General features: G+C 41.5%; 3 protein-coding genes across 3 annotated transcripts; 1 reads left to right on the plus strand and 2 right to left on the minus strand.

Annotated features, from left to right (window-relative positions):
- Positions 1-73: 73 nt before the first annotated feature.
- Positions 74-1,436, minus strand: PV06_10535 (uncharacterized protein; the record flags this gene model as incomplete). Its single annotated transcript, XM_016412093.1, has 3 exons — positions 74-768; positions 849-1,049; positions 1,187-1,436. The coding sequence occupies 3 exons, from the start codon at positions 1,434-1,436 to the stop codon at positions 74-76; spliced, it is 1,146 nt and encodes a 381-aa protein (XP_016257713.1).
- Positions 1,437-1,849: 413 nt separating this feature from the next.
- PV06_10536 (uncharacterized protein) lies at positions 1,850-3,368 on the minus strand (the record flags this gene model as incomplete). The annotated part of the gene is made up of 4 exons (XM_016412094.1): positions 1,850-2,233; positions 2,303-2,688; positions 2,740-3,017; positions 3,067-3,368. 4 exons carry the CDS (start codon positions 3,366-3,368, stop codon positions 1,850-1,852), a joined length of 1,350 nt encoding a protein of 449 aa, XP_016257714.1.
- Positions 3,369-6,334: 2,966 nt separating this feature from the next.
- On the plus strand, positions 6,335-6,568 carry PV06_10537 (uncharacterized protein; the record flags this gene model as incomplete). Its single annotated transcript, XM_016412095.1, has 1 exon — positions 6,335-6,568. One exon carries the CDS (start codon positions 6,335-6,337, stop codon positions 6,566-6,568), a length of 234 nt encoding a protein of 77 aa, XP_016257715.1.
- Between the last annotated feature and the right edge of the window lie 17,116 nt (positions 6,569-23,684).

Below are 23,684 nucleotides of genomic sequence, written 5' to 3' on the forward strand. Positions count from 1 at the left end.
TATGGTAGCACTCAAAACATTGTATCGTTTCCCATCTTGCCTCGCAAGGTTCCCACGAAAGGCAAGTCACATTTCAGTAGCCAGTCCTTCCACGAACGGCTCCATATGCAACACCACCTTTCCTAAATATCGTCTTCAGATCGTTTGCCAGAAACTGAGGATTCTCCCAACCAGGGAAGTGACCTCCAGTATCTCCATCTGATTGGTGAATGACATTTCCCATCTGATGGGACCATAGTTTTGGACATCTGATGATTTCCCCAGGGAAGTGTGCCACGGCATACTTGACAGTAGATACCCGGCCTGTTCGCACGGTTTCAACATCGGGATCTGGATCATGTGCAAATTCATAGTAGATGCGGACATTTGCTTCCGGGCCAGCAGTTGAAAACCAGTATATTGAAATCCAAGTTATCAGCTCTTCGTCTGTCCAGGGATAGTTGTCAGACCAAGTGTAGAGCTTTTCGACAATCCATCCAAGCAGGGCGACTGGACTGTCTGCAAGGGCGTAGCCTAGAGACAGGGGCTTGGAACATTGTAGCGTTAGGTACCCCAGCTGTGTTTCATTGTACTCTTTCGCCTTCTCCAATGCCCGTAAATCGGCAGCCGACTTTGTCGTCACAAGATCCTGGAGATAAAGCAGTGGATTCTGTCGAAATGAGGGCGGTCCAAATGGCGCTGAAGTCACATGCGATGCTTTGCAGTGAGACGGGTATAATCGACCCATCATCCGAGTGATGAAATAACCCCAATCGCCGCCATGGGTGACTGAAGGAGGTGCACTATTAGTCGAAAGGATATTTGGTATAATGACAAAGAGGTGTTCAGAAATAAAGGGAGCGTCGTACCGTACTCGTCGTATCCGAGGCTGATCATAAGCTTATGACAGACTTCCGCGTATTTTTTGATCCCAAATCCTTTCTTTTGCACGGCCGACGAGAAGCCAAAATTCGGGAGCGAAGGCACTACCACGTCGAATGCGGGGCCGCTACCGTCCTTGGAAGTCAGCATTTCGAGCACCTTGGTGCCCTCAAGATACAGTCCGGGCCCTTTCACACGTTAGTATCGTTGATTTGCCTATCCTGGGCGGGAAAGCACTTGCAGCCGTGAACAAATATCAGTGGTATTGCTCCAGCCACGTTGCTTTTCTGGTACACAAAGTGTACATCTAGAGGCTCAAATCCACCACTGACCTGGATCTTCCGTCGGTATTGAGGGAATCTGTTGAGTTCATTTTCTTTAGCCCGCCAATCGAATCCGTTAATCCAGTATCTGACGAGCTGGCTGATTTTGTCTGGTGGAACACCGCATTCTCCGCCTTTTCCATCGGTGTCCCGGGCGATTATAGCGCCTTCCAACTTTGCTTTTAAAACTTTCAGCTGTTCGTCGCTGACAGAGATGGAGAATGGAGTCAGATCACCTTGGTCACCGTCCATGATATAGAGGAACCGGACAATACACGTCCTCGAATTGTGAGAGGATATCGAGAGGCTGCAAAAAGAGTTTCACAAAGTGTATAAAGTGATCCTCGCAACAAAATGAAACTGGAACTAGGCAAATGTTTAGCGGATATGTTCTTTCTTATAGTGATATGCTAGGGTTAGAGGGACCGGAAGACAAATCCGGGAAGATGTATTTCCGTTGTGGCAGAGAACCGAGTTCATAATTTTAACCAATAGATCCAAACCCTCCCAATTTTCCGTGACCACAGCTGCTAATCACGCAGAAGTTTCAAATTATAGCAGATGAAATGATCTCTCATCCCAAGTGACCTGTTAGCTAGGTACGCCTAGAATCTCCTTAAATTCTCATGAAGAAGCTCGCCAATATGTATCTGAGGTTCCAATGACTATGCTTGTATCTTGTTGATCGGCTTCGACATATCGCGTGGAAGATGATTAAGCATAGGCTGACCACCAAGGACACCCTTGAACACCCACAAACGTGCTGCATTGCTACACCAAGGCAAGACGTAGTTGGCAACAATTCGTGAAAGCAGGGTCCTCTGGCCTTCAAATCGAACGGCTTGGCATGAGAGGTTATAGATGCGTGTCAACCGTTTGAGGTGTTTTGTTCGATACGCCTGGAAAGCCTTGTCAAGTGTGTCCTGGCTGGGTGACCCTCCATGTCGCTCGTCTGTCGAGTTTGGAGACAAGATCGGATAGAGCTCGTTTATCAAGTGCACGATTCCTTCTACAGCGCACATTGCGCCTAGGCCTGCGTTGACGCTCATCTGGACTCAGTCAGCAAGTTCTGGAAACCTCGGTCCCAAAGACGACCACGCATCATTCGCTCTACTAACCTTGTGAATGGCATCTCCGACCATTACCACTCTCCCACGACTCCATTGATCAATGATTCCCTCCTCCTGGGACACGAGCGTACCTCGCACCCGGGCGTTCCAAGCGTCTCGGATGGTCCAGTCGCCGCACATTTTTCGGTTCGACCACTGCTGGACGAATTCTTCAGCGTCTTTCTCTGTATATCGAGGCGACCGAATTCCCTGCACCGGATCCGTCCTTGTCCAAAGGAACCAGAAGAACAGGCCTGGCTGTCCTGAAACAGCAGTTGTCGAGTTGTCACGACCGTACGTCCAGTAACTTTCACCAGCCGGCATTGGGCACTCCTTGTCGTTCGTTCGCGAGATGCAAAACAAGCATTTATACTCAGTTAGGAACCCCGGTTTGCCTACTTGAAAGTAAGTGGCTCGGTCAGCAAGGAGCAGACACTGATTCGTACCATTATTGGTCGTCTCCAGTTTGGTGCCTGATCCTGGCTCTGCCTCCTCGGCCTTTTTCTTCATAAGTCCACGAACAGTGCTGTGAATACCATCCGCGCCGATCAGAATCGTGCCTCTATAATTACTGCCGTCGCTAGTATAGACAGTAATGCCCTCATCATCCTCAATGTAGTCGACGATAGCTTTGTTGACGAGCACCTTTGATTTGTCCCGGACTTTGTTGTACATGGCGGTGATGAAGTCACATCTTTGAATAAAGACAGCTGGGTAGCCGAACCTGGATTCATTAACTCTCTGGCCAGATTACTCCATATAGAGACCACTACCTCGCGGGATGCTCCGATATAACAGTGATATCGGACTCGACTACATTGCCCCTATTGTCAAATGCCTGTGCATGAGCCAATGGAGTCGAAGGCGCTACCACGGCCTCATAAAGACCAAGCTGGTCAAAAATGCTATTTCCGTGCGGGTGGCACCCCACTGACGCACCCAACTGAGGACCGATTTCAGGGCCGCGCTCCAAGACAAGGAAGTCGATATTAGCAGATTGTAGAGCCACGGCAAGGAATTGACCTGAGATACTACCACCTGCTATCAAAACTCGAGGTTTCGGAGCACTTTCCATGTTGGGCGTCTAGATCCAATACTCGACTGGAAGCATACGCTCTAGGCAAGTCTTCAGCCGATTTTCCAACACCAGAGGTCGCATGGGGTGTTGTTATAGGTCAAGAACCGCTAGCTGGAGCTGCCCAATAGTCTAACGTTGCGACATAAACTAGAGTTATTCATTTATCCGGTTCTCCGATTAACCATTCTCCGGCATTGTGGTAGGTGGGCTGATCGAGTCTCGTGATCTCGAACGAGGGAAGACATTCGACAGTACTACCAGGGAAGCCTCGGAATTAGTAGCGCCTGCCGATTGGTGCGGGCAACGCAGGAAATTCTGAGAGGAATACCTCCTGTAGTGGAGTAAGTCCGCGCCGGGGTAATTGATACGGAATTCATCAATTAGCGTGTCTTTACCTGGAACCCGTGCTAGGTTTCCATGGATTGCCTCTATATTCGTACCATTGTACTGGAGCCACACATGGTATAATTGTTCCTTAGCTTTTGCAATAAACATCGACTTGAGCCGTCGGTGGGAGTGAAATTCAGCTTTCATTGTTTGGTGCGATCAGATTGTAATAATCTTTTGCTCTCAGTCTTTTGAGAGAATTACGTATCAGCTACCATGACTGAACCCGCAGCAGCTACCATGGGCCTCGACATTTCTGAGAAACAGTCTCAACAAGATCGCAAGGAAGCAAATGGATTGACTGAGAAGCTTGTCAACGGAGCCACATCTTCGGCCGAAGTCCTTGCTAAGTACCAGCAAGAACGGGACAGACGCTTACGGACTGATGGCATGAATCAGTACATCGCCCCATCTGCTTCAGATCGGTTGAAACATTTTCAAAACGACCCCTGGGTAACTTCAAGCACCCCTAACCCAGGCCTTGACAAGGTCAAAAGTGGCGATCGTTTCACAGCTCTTATCGTCGGTGCAGGGTTTGGAGGCATGCTCTTCGCCGCTCGCCTTTTGGACGCTGGAATCGATGATTTCGTTCTCGTTGATACAGCTGGAGGCTTTGGCGGGACCTGGTGTAAGAACTTTCGCCGCCCCTTCTGAAGGCTCAACCACTCACTGTATTCTAGACTGGAACAGGTATCCGGGTTTGATGTGTGATGTAGAGAGCTACATCTATTTACCCCTTCTGGAGGAAATGGACTACATCCCAAAGCAAAAATATTCGACGGGATTCGAGCTCCGACTCTATGCGGAAAGCATTGCCGAAAAGTACAAACTTGCCCCAAAGACTATCTTTCAGGTCAAGGTCGAAAAACAGACCTGGATTGAGGATAGGGGTGAGTGGGAGGTTGAGTTGCATCGGATAAGCGAGCAAAGTCACGACGTCATCACAGTCTACGCGAGTGTGGTCATCTCGAGTACAGGCATCCTGAACTTGCCGAAGATGGCCAACCTCCCCGGGATTAACGACTATGTTGGCCAGAGCTTCCACACTTCCCGGTGGGACTACAATTGTACTGGGGGTGGCCAAGCAAACCCAGACATGGTGAATCTCCGAGGGAAGAGAGTTGGCATCATTGGGACCGGTGCTACTGCTGTCCAGTGCGTTCCACAGTTGGCCAAGTGGGCGAAAGATCTGTACGTCTTTCAGCGGACGCCATCAGCGGTTGATGTGCGCAACAACAAGACCACAGACATTGAATGGTTCAATCGTGAGGTGAAGGCAGGTGGTAAGGGCTGGCAGAGACGGCGGGCGGAAAATTTCAATTCCTGGATTTCCGATACACCTACAGAACAAGACATGGTTGACGATGCTTGGACCAAAATGAGAACCTTCTCCGTTTTGGTGGGCAGGCCAACGAAGATCGAGGATATTCCTGCATATATCGCTGAGAGGCAGGCAGTTGATCTATCGCGTCAAGAAAGAATCCGTAAACGGGTCGACGAGATTGTTAAGGACGTGGCTACCGCGGAAAAGCTTAAGCCATGGTACCCGGGCTGGTGTAAACGACCTACTTTCCACGATGACTATCTCCCTACATTTAACCGACCAAATGTCCATCTCATTGACACCATGGGCAAAGGTGTTGAGCGAGTGTCAAAAGCAGGCCCAGTTGTTGACGGAGTTGAATACCCTGTCGACATCTTGATATTCAGCACAGGATTTTACACTCCCGCTGGTGACAGTCCAGCCGCCAGATCGAATTCAAAGATCTACGGTCGAAACGGCATATCTTTAGACGATCAGTGGAAAGAGAAGGTATCGACACTTCATGGTATCATCACCTATAATTTCCCGAACCTGTTCTTCCCCGGACCGCATCAGGCCGGTGCGTCCGCGAATGCCGTGTACCCCCTCGACTGGCTATCTGAACATATCGCCTACCTCCTATCTCATGCGAAGAGGTCATCAAAGAATGGAAAGATCTTTATCGAACCAACCGAGGACGCTTCTGAGGAGTGGTCCCAGCAAATTGTCGCTCGAGCTGCCGGGTTTGCCGCGCTTGGTGGTTGCACACCCGGCTATCTGAACGCGGAGGGTGAGGCCGACAAGCCCAAGAGTATGGAAGAGACTATGAAAGGAGCTCGAGCTGCCATGTGGGGATTCGGCGTTGCAGATTACGTGGACAAGGTTAACAAGTGGAAAGCTACTCAAAAATTTGAGGGTTTGCACTTCCAGCCACCAAGCGCAGCTGCATGATGCATTGTTTCATCCAGTAGAGAAGGGCGATAGAAGCTACAGCGTAGCACATTTGTAAATAAGAACTCATATTTTCAGAGAGAAAGATAAATACAATCAAGATGATCATCCTATTACAGTGGAAGTTACGAAGCGGCGCTTTGTCCCGGAATTTCCCCTACGGAATAACAATAGACTGTACCGATCTCTCTAGGACTGCTCCTATTGGGTGAACCACATTTACGAAGAACTGCGTACATATAACAAGCACTAGAGCGACGCACTCACACCCGTGTCCATCAGATGCTGCAACCTGCTGCAACCTCACCATAAATCCCCACCAATGGCGGACCTTACTCCCGTCATCATCGGTGTTGGAGAGATTGTCAATAGGTCTCTCCAGCTTTCAGATGGAGTTGAGCCAGCCATATTGATGATCCAGGCAATCAAGAATGCTCTCATGGATACTGGCCTTAACCCTCCCATACAAGCCAAGCTTAAGGCGACCATCAATAGTATCGATGTTGTAAGATCCTGGACCTGGCCGTACGACAACCTCCCCGGACTTCTGGCCTAACGTCTTAGCCTCAATGCTCATCACAAACGATATTCAGCCCATGAGGGCCATCATCCATGCCAGTTTGTCAACGAAGCCTAACAATATACTTCAGCACTTTTAGCCTAATCATCATAGTAAATTTTAAGAATTCCTCTAGTCTTAGCACACTTTTAGGCCAAACAGTGTCTAGCCAAATAGCGCTAATTTTTTTTTAGCGCTGTTTAGTCTAATTATACTTTTTTACTTATAATACTATTTAGCCTAATTATACCCTTTTTTAGCGCTATTTAGCTTAATTATACTTTTATATTAATGCTATTTAGCTTAATTATACTTTTATATTAATACTATTTAACCTAATTATACTTTTTTACTTATAATACTATTTAGTTTAATTATACTTTTTTCACTTAAAGTATTATTTAGCTTAATTATACTTTTTAATTTATATAAAATATTATTTAGTCTAATTATACTTTTATAGTAATATTATTTAGTCTAATTATATCTTTTTATATAAAGTATTATATAACTTAATTACACTTTTTATTAAGAGGACTAGGTTATATCGTAATAGGGAAGGGTATAGCGTAATAGGCCTTTATTAATGAATGACTAGCTAAGTAATAGCTAAATAAGGACTTAGAGAGCTTAAGGAGTGAAAGCCTATGAAGGAAGGTAAAGACCTCCTTATATAGACCTAAAAAAGAGTCTATATAGAAGGCTTTAGAATAGAATAGATTATTAATTATAAATTAATAGTCTTACCATGCTCAGCCTTACGCAGTGTGCTCAGCCTTACGCAGGTTAACTGGTCAATACTTTTAACTTAGAATAGTTAATATAGTTAACACTTTTTAACTTATATAAAATACTATTTAAATTATTTATATATTTTCACTTATACTTTATAGTTTTTACTTTAAATAAGAACTTTTATATATAATATAAAAGATTTAAATTATAAAGTAAGTATTTAAATTAAACTTTTTTATTTTATAACTAAAGTATAATTAATATAATATAATAAAGAGTTTAAATTATAAAATAAATATTATATATAATCTTTTTTAATTTATATAATTTATATATAATAATATAATATAATAAAGAGTTTAAAGTATAAAGTAAAATATTATATATTTTAAAGTATTTAATAATAAAGAATCTTTTATAAATAATAATAATCTTTATATATTAAAAAAAGATTAAATATTATTAAGTTTAAATATAAAGTATAGTTTAATATAAATATTTAAATATATATTTAAAGAGCTTTATTAAAACTAGTATAACTTAATATTTTTATTATTATTATTTTCACTAATATTAATTAAAAAAGATAGTATTCTTTCTTTCTTTAAACTAAATATTAATCTCTTTAAATTTATTATTATAAAAGATAATTTATTACCTAAGTCTATATCCTAGGGCAAAGGGTGCCGTTTCGCGACGACGTCTGTAGCCGCTTTTGCGATCCCTTTTCACCGACTAGCTTCATATTACAAATTAGGCCTCTTATGAGGTCGCAGACAAAGCTGTGACAACAGCCGGTCGGCGTTAATACGTCCGAAACACGTGAAAGCCTAAGGGCGTGGTCACATGGCAGAAGTGGCTCTCAGAACTCTAAGGAATAAGGCCACAGAGCCCAGGGAGCTACAGGCTCTGTCAGCTCTCCTAGCTCCCACTACAGAGCCCTTAGAGCCGGAGAGAGCCCAAAGAGATTAAACGGTTATATATACACGGTCATTACATAGCTTTACTATATAGTCAACTTCATTCACGATCATACCCATACGTTTTAGTTGTGATCACTTCGCTCTTATACTCGCTCAAGTACCGCACTCTCAGTGACCTCACCTCTTATACTTCCCACCTATCAAGACCATACGTCTTGTGACACCCTGTATGAAGCGAAACGTAACACTTTAACTACCTCTTAATCGGAAGTATTCAACACAATGTCCGCCTCGAACCCTAAATCAGTTTGTTCACCATCTCCAACTGGGTCGGTCCGCTCCAGCGCCCTAACCCTAGGCCTATTATTCTATAGCATCACCACTCAAGGGGGCTACAATAATAACAAGGATAATAACAAGGTTAATTCGTTCTACGGGGACCGTGCTAAGCTTAGGTTATTTATCACTTAGCTCATTATGACCTTTAGGTTAAATCGAACCAAGTATGCCACTTAGGAGAATAGGGTCTTATTCGCAGGACTTCACATAAAGGGCTCAGCCTTCCATTAGTTTGAACCCATCATGATGGATCACTTAACCTCACCTTAGGCACAAAAGGACCTAGAGACTATTGCAATCTTCGAGAACTTCGCTGTTTTCGTGGATCGCATCAAACAGATCTTTAGAACCCCTAGAGAAGAACAAGCCGCGTCTCAGCGGATCCATCAGCTCAAATAGACAGGCTCGGCAGCTTAATACTATGCGCTATTTAAGCGACTTCAGGCCAAGTTAGACTAAGAAGACAACGCGTTCGCTGCAGCCTTCTACACTAGATTAAAAGACGCCGTGAAAAAAGAAATAGGACTAGATAAACCTATAAACTATAAAGAACTAGTTAACTAAGCCATTAAAATCAATAATTAGCTCTACGAACTAAACTTAGAACGCAAAGGTTACCGCGGAAAGACTAGCGGCACATACTACAAAAGTAGCCGCCTAAGCTACCAGTCTTATAGTGACCCAATGAACCTTAATGTCATGGAACAAGGCCGGTCCTCACAGCCAAAGGGCCACTTCCAGCGTAAGGGGCCATCCAATAAAGAGCGAGAGCGACGAAAGAAAGAAAACCTATGCTACAATTATGGAAAATCCGGACATAGGGCTAGAGAATACAGTACAAAGCCCATAGAACTGCACATAATGGAAGAAATAGCCGGTATTAGAGAACAAAAGGCTGACACTTTAATAAAAGTATCAGAACTTAAGCGCTAATTAGAAACATTCACGGAAGGTGTTAGCGAAGTACACCGCCTATACAATAAGAGGTAGCGATACTATTAGACTCTTCGCGACTCCTTAGATAAGAAGGATATCATTAAAAAGGCTAGCCACACCGAGAAAGCACAGAAGGGAATGCCTAAAGGGACCCAGGTAAAGGGAGCAACTCCACTATCACCATCAGAACATAATGAAGAGGTTGCCACAACTGCGGGAACCTTTCCTAACCCAAAGGAACAGGATAAAGAAGCTAACAATAAGACTGATGACAAGGCTGCACACGCACTCTTATCCTAGACTACTTACTATGACGACCACTGCCCTATCTACCTTTCCGATAAAGAGGGATTAGGATGGTTTCCTCACGAAAGAAAGCGCAGAAACTATCACAGTAAGGCACGAAAGATAGAGAGCGCTAACTAAGAAGACCCTAAGGAATTAGCCATAATAGAAGCCGAAGGGCCTCCACTGTGAATTATAGATACCAGGGCACCCGACGATAAAGACAAAGAATTCATTCTCGTGAAATTAGGAATTATAGCTACTACAGGGTAATAGATAACGTTACTATATACCGATAAATATTGAGTTATATCAAACTACGACGATATCGCAGTACTAGTAACAAAGTACTGAACAGACGTACCATGCACACAATACTGCTGTGCTGATTACACAACAGTACACAGAAGGATTAACTCATGAGAAGACCCTAAGATCAGGGAGGACCTGGTTCCCATCATAGCGTGCGAGAGCTTAATATGTACCACACCGGTACACACGCACGATGTGCTAAGGGAAGACCGTTACGAGTTCCCGTTCAAAAGAAAGAACGGACCAGACTAAGGCTCTAAGGACTCTAACTCGCTATATAACACCGTGTTATTCCACAGCTATTATTATGTAGTTATTAAGACCACCAATTAAGTCTACTACAAGGAACAGGTGCCAGGAACTAAGTCAGTAACCAACAGCTACCGCCTAGATCACACCACAGAACAGAAAGAAGCACAAGAAGTTCCTATATAGTGATATTTTGAGTGTAAGGGCCTTAAACCCCACACACATCAAACCAGCACGAAGTTGCTATACTTCTTTCCGTTCAAGGAAAAGGAAAACCTCACACCATAAGAGATTAATTAAGACATTACAGGGCATTATTACGAAAAGAAGAAGACACCAAGAGTAATGATAATCAGTACACACTACTGGTTAACCACACTAACTAGAAACATACGATTCACACCTTATAGTAACCCCAATTAAAGGTGGAAGATAATGGCTCTTAACATGTGTTAAGACAAGCTATACCTGCATAGAAGAATGTATATATATAAAGTGTATAGGAGTGAGACGCACTACCCGCTTAACGACGACTCAAATAAAGAAGAAGAGTTTATAATAGTTAATTCCCCGGATAAGGAAGACAACCCAGTCAAGTTCATCATGCGAAGTATAACTAAGACGTATTATGTCATTATAACGCTATACTAAAAGCCAGTTCTGTGCCAGCGACCACACTATCTATATAACGCATAGCACTACCATACTATGTTTAATCCAGAAGTGAGACTAAGAACACCACACACAATACAGGTTAACCTATGCAGAGATATGCAGTGCCCATTTACGCCAGCATTATATACGCACGAAGAGGGAAGCACGGAAAAGATAGACATTAAAATACCGCTAGAAGTTCTCCAGCGAATTTATGGAAAGGAGAATACGGACATAAACGATATGCTAAAAAACGACGGAGAGGAGTCCTCTTAAGGCAAAAGACCCCTCAACGGAAGAAGCCTTAGGCTAGATAATTTAACATAATATAGACTCAGTGTTTAACGCCATTAGTCTTCAGCGCCAAACTAGCTAATAAGCCTATATAGATAATGATTAACTATGGAGCCAATTAAGACTACATATTATCAAAGGTAGCAGTAAGATTCAAAATACACGGGAAAAAATAACTATATCCATTACTTATAGCAGATAGAACACCGGCAGAGTACGACGGTGAATGGATACAGAAAGAAATCCGGGACACTTAGTTAGAGATTAGCGATCACTATGAAAAGGTTAATATTAACATAATACTAACTAAGTATAATATAGTCCTAGGGATAAAATAGCTTCAGGAACATAATCCAGAGATAAGCTAAAAAAAACGAACCTTATCCTTCCCGAATTACAGTCATAAAAGGAGAAAGTGGAAGAAACGATTAACTTCTGAAGTACCTCTATAGAGGGCAGTATAGATATAACCCAGGAGAAGGGCCTTAAACAGTATGAAAAAGGTAAGCCTACCTAAGGAATACAAGGATTTCAAAGACCTCTTTAGAGAAAGAGAAGGGTTAGTAGCACTACCAGAACACTAACCATGGGACCACAAAATTACGCTTAAAGATAGAAAAGTACCTAAGCATAATAAGTGACTTAAGCAACTATCTAAGAAGGAAGAAGATTTCCTTAAGGAGTACATTAAGACTCACTTAAAGAAAGGCTTCATTAGACCATCTAAGTTATTCATAGCATATAGAGTGCTATTCGCCCCAAAAAAGGATGGATCTCTTTAACCATGCATTAATTTTCGACCACTCAATGCGATCACGAAAAAGAACCGGTATCTATTACCCTTAATTAAGGAACTACAGAACAGACTCCTTAGAGCAAAATACTTCACCGTAATCAATATACAGGATACCTACTACTGAGTATGGATAAAGGAAGGCCACAAATAAATGACTGCCTTCAAAACCTGTTTTAGACTATACAAATATTGTGTTATGCTGTTTAGATTAACTAATGTGCCGGCATCTTTTTAGGAATTAATTAATAACACGCTCCGAGAATATCTTAATGATTTTGCAACAGTATACCTAGATAATATACTTATATTCTTAAAGACATACGAAGAATATATGAAACATGTTTAAAAGGTTCTCCGCAAACTAAAGGAAAAGGATTTACCTATGAAACTAAGCAAATACGAATTTCACAAATAACGCATCCACTTCTTAGGCCACATTATATCTAACAAGGGTATTGAAGTGGACCCCAACAAGATAGCGCCAATTCGAGATTGGCCAGAACCTAAGAATATCACGAAGGTACAAGCCTTCGTGAGACTACTTAACTACTATTAAAGGTTCATTAAGGGATTTTCGAAGATCGCAGCGCCATTAACAAACCTTACCAGGAAGAACGTCTTATTCAAGTTTAAACAAAAATGCAAAGAAGTATTTAACCGCCTTAAGAAAGCCATTACGACGGCGCCAGTACTTACGATATATAACCCTAAGCTAGAATGCCAGGTGAAGATAGATGCATCGAATGGAGTAATTAGAGCCCGCCTCACGCAAAAGGGACTAGATAGTAAGACTCATACCATTATATACTACTTAAGAAAAATGACAGGGCCGAAATTAAACTATGACATTCATAACAAGGAACTACTTACTATAGTCAAATGTCTTAAGGAATAAAGAGTATATCTTAAAGGTGCTAAGTATTAGATTCAGATCTACACTAACCATAAGAACTTACTATACTGGACAATAACAAAAGAGCTTAATAGAAGGCAAGTTCAATAGGCAGAAACACTTACACTATATAACTTCTAGATACACCATGTTCAAGGAAAAGAAAACGCTGTGGCAGATGCGCTCAGCTAACGGCCAGACTATATAAAAGACATTAAACCAGAACCCATGGCGATACTTAAGGAAAGAAATGGCGCCTTAATATATACGACACTAAAAATCTAGGTGCTAGTATTCATGGAAGTTAAGCTAATAAAAGAACAAAAGAAAGAAATCATTAAAGAACGACACAATAATAAGTTAGCAGGACACCCAGGTATTAAGAAAACACTCGAGTTAGTCACAAGGGACTTTACCTAAAAGGGAGTTAGGAAAGACGTGACAAACTACGTCAAGAATTGCGATACATGTCATAAAGTAAAGCATGCTCAACACAAACCATATGGATTACTCTAGACACCGGTAATACTAGAAGAAGCATAGCACGCGATCACGCTAGACTTTATCACTAAGTTACCTAAGTCTAAAGAGCCCCTCACAGGTATAGACTTTAATAGCATACTTATAATAAACAACATCCTAATAAAATACGCACATTTTATCCTATACAAAGAATTATCAACAGCAGAAGAATTGGCTTACACTCTTTACAAAAACATTATCAGCTAACATAGAATACCATCAGAAATACGCTCAGATCAAGACAAACTATTCACATCACAGTTTTAGTAATCTTTAATGGATCTCACAGGAGTCCATCAGAAACTATTAACAGCGTTCCATCCACAGAGTAATAAGCAGACAGAGAGAATAAACTAGACACTAGAACAATATTTACGATATTATGTCAATTTTCAACAGAATGACTGGGTATCACTACTACCCATTACACAGTTCACTTATAATAATAGTACCTTAGTCACAAGAGTTTCACCATTTTATGCGAACTACGGATATCACCCAAGAATGAAGAAAGACATAAGAGGCGTCAAACTGATTGCAGAAAAAGCGGCAATCTTAGTTAAGAAGTTACAATCCTTACACAAACTCTTAAAACAAGAACTTAAAAAAATATCACAAAAAACAGTTAAAAACATAAACAAACGAAGATCTAAGGGACCAGACTTTAAAGAAGGGGAGGCAGTCTACCTTCTCAGAAAAAACATCAAAACATAAAGACTATCTGACAAACTAGATCACACCAAGATCAGACCCTACAAAATCAAGAAAAAACTTGGACTAGTGACATTCGAATTAGAACTACCTAAGGGAATGAATGTTTACCCAGTGTTCCATAAATCACTTCTTAAAAAGGCACCATCAAACGCCAAACCAAGACCGGTGCTAATTCATAAAGAAACCCAACAGCCGATATGGGATGTGAAACGTGTCTTAGACCTTAGAGTTAAGAGGGGACGACAATTCTACCTAACCAAGTGGTTAGGATACAATGATTCAGAAAACACATAGAAACCAGAAGAACACCTTACCTAGGCACATAGTGCGGTTCAGCAGTTCCACCAAAGCCAGCAAAATCAAAATCCACCATTAAGTCATCCCACACAAAGGGCTTAGATAAGGAGAAAGCTACTTAGGACTCTAAGGCGGTAGATCCCTTTATCTCATCCAAAGCGTCTAGAGCCTCTACCTCCTAGATTAATATCTCTAACTACCTAGTAGTTAACTTGTCTAACCGCTTATCCAGCTTAACTTCCTTCTCCTAAGCCGAAGCTAGTGCCGCGAACGCTAATACCGCCGCAGCGGCCAGACGAGCGACCTCAGCCCGCTAATCCTTCACAGATTTCTTCAGCGCCTCTTTCTGGCGCTTTAAACTATCAAACTTAGTATCCGAAAAATAACCATCACAATATTTCATATTTGACGCAATGCAGTTATTACACTTCGCATAACCCTTAATCATGTAGCAGACAAGGTTCTACTCATGACAATAAGAACAGCAACCTATATCCAGATACTTAACCCCAAGGGATTTAATTCGTTTCGCGGTGTTCAAACAGCGAAGAGTGAAGGAGTTAGGACGTTTTCGCGGACAGTACTGTGGCATTGTGAGCCATGGTTAGAAGCGCGAGAAGGAACCACGCGATTAATGGGGACTAACTCACCTTATGTACGTTGCGAACAACGAACAAGTTTAAGGAGGGGGAAAGTGTTACGAATCAGGCCTCTTATAAGGTCGCAGACAAAGCTATAACAACAGCCGGTCAGCGTTAATACGTCCGAAACACGTGAAAGCCTAAGGGCGTGGTCACATGGCAGGAGTGGCTCTCAGAACTCTAAGGAATGAGGCCACAGAGCCCAGGGAGCTGCGGGCTCTGTCAACTCTCCTGGCTCCCACTACAGAGCCCTTAGAGCCGGAGAGAGCCCAAAGAGGTTGAACGGTTATATATACACGGTCGTTACATAGCTTTACCACGTAGTCAACTTCGTTCACGATCATACCCATACGTTTTGGTTGTGATCACTTCGCTCTTGTACTCGCTTAAGTACCGCGCTCTCAGTGACCTCGCCTCTTATACTTCCCGCCTATTGAGACCATACATCTTGTGACACCCTGTGTGGAGCGAAACGTAACACTTCACTTGTCCCCTCGCCGCTTTGACAATTTGACGTACAACCGTTTTCTCTCGGTCAGTCTGTACCTCCCATACACTATTCTACGCTCTCTCTCTATCTCACGTCACATTCTCAACCGCGTGTATGCATGCATTCATGACTTTTTAACCCATGTCGAAGACCCTTAAGACTGAGACCATGGAGCTCTCTCACATTTCAAATTGTCTGCATTCCACGTGCTGCCCCTTCGTCAAGATACCCCCGCTTAAACAGGGCCCGAAGTTAACTCGCTTCTCGTGACGCCGTGATGCCTCTCGTTCTTTGCTCACCACTGTGCTAGCGACGCGAGCCCTAGATAATATGTATAATGGCATTACTCACATGCTAACCTCACGTTCGTCACTTCTCTCACTGCCTATAACCTCTCTTCACTCTGTTTAACCTTTCTCCTTATACCCTTAAGCCCTATGCCTCGCCAAAAGAAGTTAATCACTATTAATCTAAGCTCTGGGGGTTCATACTTTAGTTATACTAGTGATAACGTTTACACACTTAATAACCTCACCCGCAAATATGAGAAGGCCTTATTAGAGACCCATCCCATAACGTTATATGCACCAAATACTATTTACCACGTTAAACGCATTTAGCGTCTCTTTAAGGAGTATATACTATGATCTATGATGGATTTAAGCGCCTATTAACTCTGCAAAGATACTGTGGTAAGGTCTAGCTTAATCTAAAGGTGACACTGCGCGAGTGCGCCACGACTCGAATGGAGAACTTTCTATATTGGCTGCTCTAGACCTTTACCATTAAGAAAACCAGCACGCTAACGACCTACTAAAGGCAATTAAGTTAGCTATACATTATATGGACATAGCATTATATGGACCTAGCCATAATAAGACAAATCTTCGTGGTACGTAAAACAGGTAATTTATATGACGCTAAATCGCTAAAGCTATATCACAGTTTATTAAAGGGCCATTAACAGAAGAATATGGCATAAATAATAAAGAGATTAAGAAACCCCTTATGAAGACAAACGATTTCGTTAAGCTTATTTATTATCACTGGGCCTTAGATATTAACGGATTTCTCAATAAATAATAACGTCTCTAGTTAGCGGCAATTCTGTTACTAATAGCTTTTACCGGGTCTTAACCTTAAGCATTATTAAACTTAACCTATGGCGATCTAGACCTCTATATTAAGAAGAACACTGAGACTCACGCTAATATACTCTAGCTAGGCGTGAAATTAACAAAGATAAAGTCCTAACAGAAGCGGAAATGACCGTGAGTATCACTGCCGTTAGAGAGTGCATAAGGTTAACGCGACTATAAAGGAAGATATATACCTTTAATCTAGATAATAACTTAATTTTCTGCGTTATCACCCACATTATTAGCTTAGCTTTTAATGACTTAGCTTTTGGGCCCCTCGATCTTAAGTCACCCGACATTCTATTTCGTCTGCGGGCGCAGCGGGAAAAGGGTTATCAGCCAATTCTGTGGCGAAATAATATGCTTAACGTGCCTGTCTTTCGCTGTGTTATCGCCACTAAGGAAGGCGTTAAGACATCGCTAGATAAAGCTCTAACCTATAATATTTATTAGGCCTAGGTTAAGTGTCTAGGTGAGGCATTAAGCTACCTATAGACGCTAACTATGTATTGCCTTCGCTAAGCCCTGGGTAACGCTATTAATAGTAAGTGACTTTCTCTAATATATCTACTGAGAAGGGTTTCTCCCCCTAACACAGTAACTCGCTTAAATAATCCTAACTCTAACGCGGCCGTCTATAACCTTGCCCTTAATTATATTAGGTCTTTAACAATCTTCAAACAGAATTATCTATCTTATATAATTCGTTATAGTACGCAGGACATATTCTAGAACTGGGACAGCAATTTATAGGCGGCTAAATTAGCTAGTCACATTAGATATCTTTACGATCCTAACCAGCTAAGGAAGCTAACCGATAAATAGAGCTAGTGGGTTTAATAGTTACTATTTATTCACCGGCTTCTGGAGTCATGAGATCAGGTTTATAGCCTTATTCTTCGGGAGTTTGAAGTGCTTTAAATAGCGGTTAGAGAAACAATTTATGGGGAGTATAAGAAGTTAGAATGTATAGTTAATAGCACGATTTAAGCTAAGGAGTGAGCTCTATTAAAATGTAGTTAGCGGCAGTATAACGAGATAGCTTCTATTAAGGCAATTTAGTAATAGATTAGAGAAATTTTAGCTAAGGCATAAGAGCTAGCTCTAGAGTCATACTTAATATAGATTAAGATTTCTAAATAATAGTAGATTGCGAAAGCAGCCATGAGCGACCTAGCGGTATTCACCGGTCCTAAGGCTCTATCCTAACATATAAAATGTTTCTCCATAATGATTATGCTATGTTAATGATGGGAGCGATAATTAATAAGAGAAATATATTTAGCTATAAAAATAAGATCCATAGCTAGCGCACATAATACTTATGTCCTATCGCCTATATTAACCTTTAAGCGTATTACCCCATTAACCTATTAATAATATTAGTGTCTATTCTGCTTATATAGTGAACTACTCTAAGAAGATTAGGAGAAACATTATGCTAGTAAGCACTTCCTTTAGAGACATGCGGAACGCTATTACCTACGGCACTTTTAAGAGAAGGATTAAATTTCTTGCCCTAATAATGTGGCTTACTGTGAAATAATTTTCAAAGGAAAATCGTATTTTAAGAACTATATAGCTACGGTACACCTTTTCGTCTTATAAGCTATTATAACTAATAACTGGGCATATTGTTACATGCTGACTAATGCTATAGTTATTTATATTGGCACAGACTTAAAGAGAAGTCGTTAGTCGTCGATAACATATTAAGACTAAACTCGGCAATTAATGGCTAGGCTTACTTTTGAAGTTATCTCTCCTCGGTTAACTGAATTGCTCGCCGTGGAATTATGCTCTACTAATGCGTTTGGATCTTAATGTTAAAAACTCTCACAGCACCTTAATACCACCAACCACGCACTCGACTAGTAAGGCCCTAGTTAGGCTCTGGTGTTTCACAATCCGCGGCTTAGGGAAACTAGTATCTAGACTCGGTGTTAACCCTGGAACAATATCATGAGATAAGATTGACAGTACATATAAATACCTTAAAATGATTTGCAAGTTCATTCCTAAGAAAGGACGTATAATTAGCATAATTTAACTTGGTATCTTATGTCTCCGAAAGTCACTTCCCAAAACAGGAGAATAACCTTCCAAAAGAAGAATAACGGGTTAGGCGATCGGGTTCTTCAGCACAGGACCAATATCTTCTATTTAACTGCCCTATTGACCCGGCGCAGAGCTGAGGGATTTAATGCTTAAGGCCATTATTCCTTACTACTGCGATACTTTAGTTCGCTATTAATCAATGCTCCTTCACCCCTGATTCGTTTGGCGTTTCTTTGAATAATGTGAAGGTGAGAGCCAAAGCAAGATAACTAAGTTACTAAATGAAAGGAGGTTAATAATGAGCTTGGGATAAGGTGGGTAGAGCCTTAATATAGACTAAAGCCCACTACTTTCCTGGAAGAGAAAATCATAAGTTTGTGCTTGACACCGTGTTCAGATAAGTCTATAATGGGAGGTACTATTCCATTCCTAGAGCCCTTAGACTCCTATGGTTAAAGATTGTTTTGCGGTAATATCGAAGTGCCGAAGTTGCCCCTTCATAATGCTCTAGGAATCAAGACTCGCGGATGTTAAATCTGGGTCACATCTGAGACTAGGACTCTTAGCCTCCTAGTAAGGTTAACAACCAATGAATGGCCTGACTATCTCATGAATACTTACGAGCCGGAAACGTATTGCGACACCAATATGGGAGGCGTGGTGGGAAATTTAACACTAACTAATGACTTGAGGTCACTATCCTAATGGATTCCTTCTCAAGACATACTTAACTTGCATATGCTCCCAAGAGTACCTAAGCAAATATAACTCTCTAATCGGAGTTTTTAGTAGATCACCTCTTCACCTGAAGCACAGTCCACAAAGCAGATAGGAAAGCAATAGCTTTAGACTTAGTCCTTAGGAAGTTAAACCCGCACAGTGTCGATAATGATAAGGCTAAAGCAATTACTTATATCTATACTAGCGGAAAATAATCACCCTAGTCTGCACCATATAAAGCTAAAGCTCAGACAACTTTGAAGATAATAATGATAATAACAGTCTATTGTTAAGTATAAATTCACATGCCAAATACGCTTTGCGAAACTATATAAGTTACCGACAGTCAACAAACAAAGCTCTCACATAACTTCTCGCATAACTTCTCGCACAAGTTCTAGTAACATTTCTCTACTGATATCTTTAATAAGCTTATCGTTGCAAATTTCCGCTCAAAATAAATAAACCCCAAAATCCCAAAAAAAATTGTTGAATTCACAATCAAAAAGAACCCAAATTATATAAAAGCTCCCCAGAAAATAAAATCTCTCAAATCTTTACGCTGCGAACTCGAATTCTGGAACGAAAACTACAAGACTTCGATCCTTCTAAAATGCCTGTCTCATCTTATTTAGAGTATATTTATCATTATTTGTTCTTCTCACCGAAGCTCCCCTAGGCGGATAACGCCAATCCAGAAGCATTTCACGTTCTTCACGGAATGCTGCAAGATACATTGATCAAGTATGCAGAAGCGGTCGGCAGTGGTGATTTGAAACTGGGGAATTGTTCTGCCATGTTGGAAAGTTTTTGCTAGGGCTGACAGCCTAATGAAAGTCTAATTGCAGAGCATTTGGATAATATGCTCCAGGGCGCCCTTAGTGATAGAGAAGCTTCTCTTGAGGCACTTGATGTTGTCGATTTTGACGCGCTTTAACCCCTCCTAGCATTTGAGATTAGGGCGCAAAATGCAGGAATTATAGTATTGTCCAGAGCTAGACAGTCATACGTCTTTAAGCTGTTCAAGCTATCGCTAGACTCCGCCTCAATTATGGCAGCTAAAGGAAGACTTCGTCACTTTTTCCCCGGCTCATTCATTAAAGTTTTAAAGGAACGCCTAAATGATCCGGCATTTCGGGCCGCCTTGGTCGATACATTTTATAAAATGGATTCAGAGTCTGTTAATGACACTATCCCTTATATTAGTAAAGCCTCCATAAGCATTCCAGAGATACGTGATACGGCTTATCCTCGGTTAGTTACTAAGCTCGTCAGAGAAATTTTACGTGCTATCGGCCAGAATATGTAGCTATCTCTTATTCAGAAGAATATAAGGGACGATGTGTTATGGTATAATGCTCTTACGCCCTAGCGACAGTCACTAACTTAGCTACTATTGCGGGTTTTGATCTAACGGTGCCTCCTCGAGTAAACGCATAGAAGCGAAGACTCAGGGCACTATAAGCCGTTCATAATTTATTTCTTCGCATAAGTCCTGAAGTTATCTACTTAACCCAATATTCCACCTAACAGGCGTTAGGTCATGAGAATAAAAATTAACCGCCGCTTGTTAAAGCTAAATCCGGAGGGGAACGAGCCATGGTTATCGGAAGTGAAACGCATATTAAGATTGAGCTATATAGAGAACCTCTGACGTTAGCGTTAGCTGGAAATGTTAGACAACCCGGACAGTACCTTTAAGAGATTCGCTACTACTGGAGAGTTCTCTGTTAATAACACAGTACTGTCGCTTGTTTCTTTGCATCTGTATCTAGATATTATCATGTATCGACCACCTAATCCCGCCGGTTATGATATCCCACCGGTTAAATTCCTTGAACGCATCTCTGTCGGGCCTTAATCACTCCCTATAAGATCGCTAGGAGAGTAATAAGCTATGCTAACTCTGTGGCTTCAAGACGTGAAACACTGGGTGGAGATTCATCTTGATGAGTGGTCGGGTTGCAGCGTCTCGGATAGAAAGGCTGTCGTGGGGCTAGTAGACATCATGCGTAAATATTGAAGTACAGCTTTAGAGGTATACGAGGGTGATCCAGTTAACTACTTGCTTATGTGCCTAACATTAATGAAGCTATGGGCGGAAATGGACCGTTGAACTTTATGGGCGGTACCCTTAATGCGTGATTTCTCTTCTGAATGGACACACGAAATGCTCTAACCTTTGCTTCTTCTAAAGTATTCTTAGATGGAAAGATTGCGAAAGATCGAACAATATTTAACTGAAAGAGGTTATCAGCTTACTCCAAGTCTAAAATTAATGTTTTGCAGCGTCATGAATAGTAGCGCATTTGCAGTGCGCTACTACAATACGTCTGCTGCTCATTAAGACCTTCGCTGACAAATTGAAAATTCTGCTTAGCGTGAGAGGGACCAGAAAATGTCAGAATTAGCTTAAAAGAAATCCCGACGTGACACCCTTCTTTAAGAGTTGAATTAACTTCAGTGCTTCTACATCAAGGTATATCGATGGTATAATGACACGGAAGAGCATAGTCTGCATTGCCGAAAATGCAGACTTAAGAATGAAGCCGCAAGCCTTAAGATCTACATTCATAAATGGCCACTTCCAGCAAAAGAAGATAAACTCAAGGTAGCTATTTTTAAACTTAACATTCCTCCCATTATCTAAGCTTGGCGATATGCCTCCTACTCTTTGAAGATAGATGTCTTCGCTCGGAATAGCCTCCAAGAGTGTGGCGCAGATCGCATGTATTAATTGATCACCTACGAAGGCCTTAGGTGTTAGGTTCGAACGCCACACGCTCGTTTTGGACTAGCGTCATCAGCAAAACCTTTCGTGTTATCGCACTATAACAAGAGAAAGATATTAATTGCGATAGTGAAAAGCGTGTGTATGGCTTAAGGAATGCATTTAGCTCTCTACGACCTTTCCTAACGCTAGCTAACTTCTAATTCTAGTAATGATTTTAACATCTAACCCTAGTGCACGTTCAAAGTATTATCTAGACCCTACTAAAATCTCCAAGACATATTAACTGGAACTACTTACACATCTAACAAGATTATTACTCGTTAAGTGTTATGTGATTAAAGACTTATAGCACATAAATATTATGCCTTCAGTGATCTACGAGCTAGCGAGCGGCTCTAGCTATATAATGTCGCCAGAGAACTAGCTTCTACTGTGCTTAACTTTACACACAAGAATGTTTCATTACTATTTCAATAAGCCATATAGTAAGTGGGCTCCAGTTTGCCGGAGACCACATGGCGCTAAGCCCATACTTCTCTTGCGGAGAGAAATTTTACGAAAGACCTCTTAGCCGTTATGAAAGAGACCTTCAATAAGCACGAGACTAACTAGCAAGGGACAAATACTATCCGACTGATAGGTGTTCTTACCTAGCACCTGCTATCTCTCTCTCCGCATAAGGACATTCGCATAGAATGCTTAGCTTTTTTGAAACAGATCTATCACACGATATTAATATGGGCCCGGGAGCTTAATGGGTTATTTGCGAGAACGAATGACCACGCAGAACGTAGCAATATTAGTCAGCGCCTTATGGCAGCTACAAATATAACACTAATCACCTTTAATGCCGAAGCGTCGCATTATAGTAGTGTATTGGAAAGCAGTAGTGACGTTACTAAATATTGTGAGTGTCTGATCCTATTAAATAATCATGCGCCGTTGCAATAAGTACAAGCCTTTGACACGACGCGGTCTGAACGACTGAAAGTTGCCCAAGCACATAAGTTACTTCTTCACGAACTTATTGCTACCGATGTAGAGGGCCTTAATGCAGTAGTTAGGAAGGTTTGGTCTGGGTTTTATCCCCATGGATCGTGGCTGCCTCTTCAATCGGAATTGCGCCAGTGGCTAGAGATGTGCATTTCGGCAGATAGAGAACGAGTTACACGCACCATTCACTTCAATACACTTTCTGGCGAATTGCTGATTAATGGCATTTCACTTTTAAGACTTCTTAGTACTATCAGCGAGCACAAGACGTTTAAACGGTTGTTTGGTAAGGTAATTTTTGTTCTTAAGAGCACTTCTATCGGGTCTAATATTTGACAGCAAATTCTTAATGTCGCTCTGTTGTTAATGCTGGGCATGTAATTCATATCT

Source organism: Exophiala oligosperma (genome assembly GCF_000835515.1).
Source record: "Exophiala oligosperma strain CBS 72588 unplaced genomic scaffold supercont1.13, whole genome shotgun sequence".
NCBI lineage: Eukaryota > Fungi > Ascomycota > Eurotiomycetes > Chaetothyriales > Herpotrichiellaceae > Exophiala > Exophiala oligosperma.